We start from the raw sequence: 6,000 nt of genomic DNA, 5'->3' as shown, positions 1-6,000 counted from the left end.
GCCCAGACACCTCATGCCTTGGGAAAGGAGGATTATTTCAAATATCACAGAGTCCAGACAGAAAGAGAACAGGCCGCCAATCACTTTTAAAATCCCAAACAGATCTCCATGCCTCACCATAGATCAGTTAACATTCCCTCTAATGATCATGCGTTTTCTTAAGCAAACAAAAGTAAAGGGGAAAGCTTTATTTGCCCCAAGGTAAAGCTCTAATTAAAGAAGCATGTGCTGCTTAGAAAATCATTTATTATTTACAGGGTTTAAAAAAAAACACAATTTTGTGCTCCAGTTTATGTCTGTTCCTCATCCGTGGTGCGGTGAACGAGGACCAGGGTATCTTCAGTTGGATGGCTTCAGTCAATGACTGCTGGCTCTGAGACAGGGGACGAGCAGACAGAAAGAGAAATAGTATCAAAGTCATCAATCTGACTCCCAGAAGACAATGGGCATATGCCACATGTGAAAATGGAATAAGGGAATCACGCTGTAAAAGGGGTAGGTCTGAAGGATTAATGTATTCATGGGCACATTCTTGGCAATAAAAAGACTGGAAAAGGCTATGTCCTTAATTGACGAGTTTAAATTCAAAATCTTCTAAACAACAAAACACTTTATTAAGATGAATAACAGTGTACAAGACGCCATTAGTCCATTAGTCCTACCAGCTGTGGTCACTGTGAGTGCAGTGCATGTGAACTGTGGTAAGAGCCTGTTAGGTCTTACTTATTGCTGGTCGTTCTATTCAGTTGATGGTCACCAAACCCATTACAGACCTAGATGCCCAATTTAATTTCAGCATTAATCTCCCCTTTGCAATGTTGTTCCAGGGACACAGAGCTTCTTTCTGTCTCTATGCTATTTTTTCCAATGCATGTGAAAATTCCTGTTCTAAATTCAGTTCTCCATGACACCAGAAAGGACTGCATTGTACCGTACTGACCCCGGCAATCACACAAAGTTCACTGTAGCAGAAGTGAGGGGCATGCAGTGGGAGCGTTCTAGCATAGCATAGAGAGCAACAACTATGAAAATGACACTGAGGGGACATTACATGTTGTAGTCCAGCTGTCCAGCAGTAACGAGAGAAGACATTACAGTAAAGTGGATTGCAAATTACACACTCAATTCTAAACAAGCCTTGTTTTCGGATAACCGACCCGCCTGCTCACAACTGCTCTGCGTGCTGCTCCTGCGGCCTGCCAACTCTTCCTGGCTGTTCTCTGGCCTGCGGACGTGCAGTGCCCGGGCAGTGATTGGAGCACACCTCCTGCGAGCTTCACATTTGCGCACACTCAGGGCAGCATCCAGCACGACAGGAGCCGGCAGAGAGAGTCTATTCATGAAGCAGCCGTGTCTCCGCGGCGATAAAGGCGTATCAACTCGGGCGCTGATGGTTATTGCTGTTTGAAGAGAGATCCCCGATACGGAGCTCCCGGGTGCACTTCATGCATCTCCGATAGGTCAAACAGTCGGCCCCACCCCCCGCCTCTCCATCTCCGTAGATAATTCTCTTTTTCATACTCTAACCCCCCCCAACCGCCCTCCTCAACATCCCTCACCCTCTCCTGACTCTTTTCCCCTCTCGCTCTCTTGCTCAAGCTCTTATTGTAACCCCCCGTCCGCCTCTTGCACCCTCTCCATCTCCTCTCCCTCTCTCACTCGCTCGTTCTCGCCCTCCTCGGTGTCTCTCGCTTCCTCTTTATCCTGCTCTGACTCACCCAGCACCTCCACCATCCTCCATCCTCCTCCATCCCCCAGCCCGCCTTTTCGCCTCCAACAGGGCTGAGGCGCCGACAAATCCTATTATCCCGCCACTCGCCGGTCCCCTTTCTCCTCCTCTTGTCAATCCGATTCCACTCCAGCCTCGTTGCCGGGACCTGTCTTGATAAGGGGCAGCCGCCGCCGCGGTGAGCAATTAAGGGCAAGAGGTGCAGATGGAGAGCGGCTGCTTCAAGCACCAAGCCTTCTCCAGCCTGCCGCTAACCACCTTTTAGAGAGCATCCTGACAGACACACGGGGACACTGCAGGGGACAGGAAGAGCACGGGTTTGTGGGTGCATCCCGATCTGCAGCGAGGCCCCTGAGGAGAGCAGCTCACTCAAAGCCACTGAAACACTTAACTCAAACAGCCCATTGGCAGCAAAATGAGTAAAGAAGAGGCACCCCCACTTTCATTCTGTTCGCCCGAGAGGGAGAACTTGAGGACGGACGTTATCCCCCAATTAAAACTTTTCCAGCGATTACAGGGGTTCAAAAAATGCAGAATCACCTGTGGGAGCGAGTTCAGGGCTCAAAAGCCCTTTATTTTCCAGAATAAAGCCGTGCCACAAAGCATGGAGAAGTAGAGACAGCAGCATCAAAAAGATTCACTATTTAAAAGGTGCCTCATTCTGACTGCCTCAAGGGGTGTTTTTAAAACCAGGTGCCCCTCTGAGGTTATTGATGAGGTTATTGATGAGCTGAATGCCGCACAGTCAGGGTCACTGGAATCAGCCCTTCTGTGAGAGGCTGATATGAACAGAAAATAAGGTTATTTACCTGGGACCAAAAGGAGAGAAACTGGGTCTGGTTCAACTCCTTTAAACTACTCATAAAGAGCTCGACAAGTTAAAGGGGATGGAAAAAAAGAAGAAAGAAGAAACACTTGTCTGTGCTGCTTGTCTGGAGTGCTGGAAAGAAAATGAGGGCATCAAAAAGAGGGTTTTCTGCTCTTGTCCTCAGCTGCACATCCGCCTCACAGCCCTGCCTTCTCCAGACTTGTTTCCTTTCTCTCATCACCCCATTCTCTTGCTTCACCTGCGGTGCCCTGGACACCTGGTTAATTCCATTAGAGCTGCCCACATCTGAGCCCCCCCCGCCCATCCTTTCCTAATCACCCTCTTCCTCCTCGTAGGCATTCTTTTACCATCTGCTCCTCCTCTTTTCTCCCCTCCTACCCTCCCTTTCACTGCTCTCCTGGCCTTCCTCATGATCCCTCTCTCCCATCTCTCTCTCCAGCTCATCCCTCTCTCTTTTCAACCCTTAGATAGTTCAACCCTATCTCCCCTCTCCCGCTCTCTCCCCCCAACTCATCCCTCACCCCCTCCTCTCCATTCCCCCTCCCCAGTCTCTCTCTCTGTTACTGCCACTCCCCCAGACTGCAACTCACCTCCCTTTGCCCCTCAGCTCTCCACGGCTGGGAAGTGTCTGCGCAGGTAATCCCGGGAACGAATATCCGCCTGCAAGCACAGAGCACAGCAGTGCATAAGCAGTCTATCAGGGCAGGGCAGTGCTGATGCAGTGCCTCAGAGCAGGGCTGCACGCATTGGGCTGGCTGTCTCCTATCAAAGTTGCTTTTAAAGCCTTGGAAAGCTAGAAGATGTACAAAAGCAGAACCTGAATATGCACTGGCAAGCAGTTTCATGGAAAGCTTTTGTGTAAGATATGGCTGTCTTTTTTTTTTTCAAATCATTCAGTATCATTATATTTTCAAGATTTATACAAAAACCTACAAATCCGTGATGTACTGGGCATTGATTGTTATTAGCTCATTTTCTGGTCACTTCTCAGTTTTTCTTTCTGTGCCAACTCTTTAATTTTCTTTTACAAACATAGCATGTGTAAGAAAAATACTTTCAGCATGTGAAAGCTTTGTTTTCTAGTTCAATGTTTTGTCATCCTGGCATTACTCCTACATTTGTCTCCCACTAGGCTACATTTCTAATAACAAGCAGATGGTATTTAAGTGAGCCTACTGCAATGAAAATGTAATGTATATATTTAAACATTTTTATTTTCCTTCACTCTAATTTCCTTACACATTTACAAATAATAGTACAATATTTATGAATGTGAAGTAAAAATCTATTAAAAGTTCAGGTGCACACATTTTCCATACTTTAATATACAAGGAAATTAATCAATTAAATTCACAGCTCAAGGTTTATGGGAATTGCACAATACCAGTACTATTTTCACTTTGACATTTTACACAATGAGCTGTGATGACCCCTATTCTTGTGCATGCGTACGTGTGAAAGAAAAATCACAAAGCTTTCAGGCTCCTACATTAGCGTGGATTTGAAACTCTCACGACACACACATACAAGTCAAGTACACAAAACGTTGCCTTTGAAAACTCCACTGGAAAGGAGGCGAAATCAATGGACGTGCATTTAAAACTGAGAACAGGAGGCAAGCACATCTTTACACAAAGGGGGTTGGGAGTATGGAACATGATGCCCAGTCATGTTGTTGAAGCCAGCATCACTTTGTTTTCAAGGTTTTTCCAAGGTCAAAGCAGACTTCATTTAGGAAACAGATGGATCAATGAGCTACTAACTGCTAAATGACTCTAGATGGGCTGAATGGTCTCCTCTCATTTGTAACAGGTCTAACTCACAACTGGCACTCCACTGAAGTTCAGCAGGTGTGAGCCTGGCCAGTCTCTGTATGGGAAAAACTAAGGTTGCTGCTGGAAAAGGTGGGACCAGTAGGGGGCGCTCACCCTGCAGTCTGTGTGGATCCTAATGCCCCAGTATAGTCACGGGAACACGACTCTGTAAAAAGGTGCCGTCCTTTGGATGAGATGTAAAACTGAGGTCCTGACTCTCTAAGGTCATTTAAAATGTCCGGGTGTTTCTCCATAAGAGTAGTGGTGGTGTTACCCTGGTGTTCTGGCCAAATTTACCCCTGGCCCTTACCAATCATGGCCTCCTAATAATCCCCATCTTTGAACTGGCTTCATCACTCTGCTCTCCTCCCCACTGAGAGCTGGTGTGTGGCGAGCGGACTGGCGCATCATTCAGGTGGGGGTGCACACTGATGGTGGTGGAGGGGATCCCCATTACCTGTAATTACCTGCTTTGAGTGGAGCATCCAGAAAAGCACTATACAATTGTAAGGAATTATTATCATTATCATTATTAGCTGGAAACATAACCCTAATATTCCACTATTCTGGAGGTTTTCACGGGACATTCAGTGATTCTACAAACATCTGTAATGTGGGGTGTGTTCTCACTGGTACTTCCCGGGTTCAATTTCTAGTGACTCACCTCCACTGCCCTCAGGTACCTCGGTTGTCGGCAGGGCTCACGCACGTTTCTGCGTGGTGACGACAGTATATGCAAGCTAATCACCCTTATCATGTCCAATTTGGAAACGGTTGTAAAACGTGGTGTAGCTTCCCCCTTACCATTGTGTGGTGTTAAGGGAAATGTCAGTAAAAGGTCCTGTAACTGTTTTGAAAAATCTTTTTTTACTGCATCTCCACATTCATGACAAACATGACTTCAAGAAGTCAAGAAGTTTTTTTTTAGAAAGCTTATCTTAAGGTCACATATCTTAATGTTAAATATTGTAAACAATAACTCCAGTTCCTATTTTGCAATAAATAAGGCAGGAAAATCAGCATCCTATGACTAGATATTTCTAATGCGTGTCTTTGATTGGCATAGACGTCTTCACAGATCTCAGCCTTTAATAGTTTTTGTCTTATCCTTTTTCATGGCTCTTTTCGGTTAAAGTACTCAACTAAAGAGTTTTTCATGAAATGCACTGCTTTAAAAAACAGACTTCAGAATATTTTTTAATTGTCACTGGTCTAACAGTTTGCTGCTCTAAGTGCATTTGTACACATAATTCAGTCCTGGAAGTGAATAAGACTTAGGTACTGTAGCAGATTATGTTTTTTGGCAGCAAAAGAACAGTGCAGGCAGGTTCAATCTCAGCATAGCTGTGACCTTCATTACTAACACCCAAGATTTTACTCTTACGGGTATATCTAATTGAGCTATGGTGCTACCAATTAAATTCACAGCATACCCATAAATTACCATCTTCCTCACGGTGTCACTTTTAAATTTTGCCCAGCAGTAGTCTAAATTATATTAAGGGAAGAAAAAAAAAGAAGAAAAAAAAACTCCCACCATTTTGCTCTCCGCCGAAAAAAATAAACTCAAGAGAAAGGAAAAAAAAAAGAAAATTTTCTTTGTATTTTTCCGCCACAGCCCAAGGAAA

General features: G+C 45.2%; 1 protein-coding gene across 2 annotated transcripts in view; it reads right to left on the bottom strand.

Moving 5' to 3' along the window:
• Positions 1-229: 229 nt before the first annotated feature.
• The window catches only part of LOC148652846 (endonuclease V-like), a 28,689-nt gene continuing 22,918 nt past the window's right edge, over positions 230-6,000 (bottom strand). For both annotated transcript variants that reach the window (XM_088600058.1, XM_088600055.1), the window contains exons 8-9: positions 3,149-3,218; positions 230-373 (exon numbers count right to left, since the gene is read on the bottom strand). In XM_088600058.1, coding sequence (XP_088456184.1) covers positions 3,162-3,218 — 57 coding nt within the window. In that variant the 3' untranslated portion in view covers positions 230-373; positions 3,149-3,161. The remainder of the gene's footprint in view (positions 374-3,148; positions 3,219-6,000) is intronic.

Source organism: Lepisosteus platostomus, chromosome 11 (assembly GCF_059453375.1).
Source record: "Lepisosteus platostomus isolate fLepPlt1 chromosome 11, fLepPlt1.hap1, whole genome shotgun sequence".
Taxonomy (NCBI): domain Eukaryota; kingdom Metazoa; phylum Chordata; class Actinopteri; order Semionotiformes; family Lepisosteidae; genus Lepisosteus; species Lepisosteus platostomus.
The sequence above is the reverse complement of the archived record's forward strand: the minus strand, read 5'-3'. Positions and strand labels throughout refer to the sequence as shown.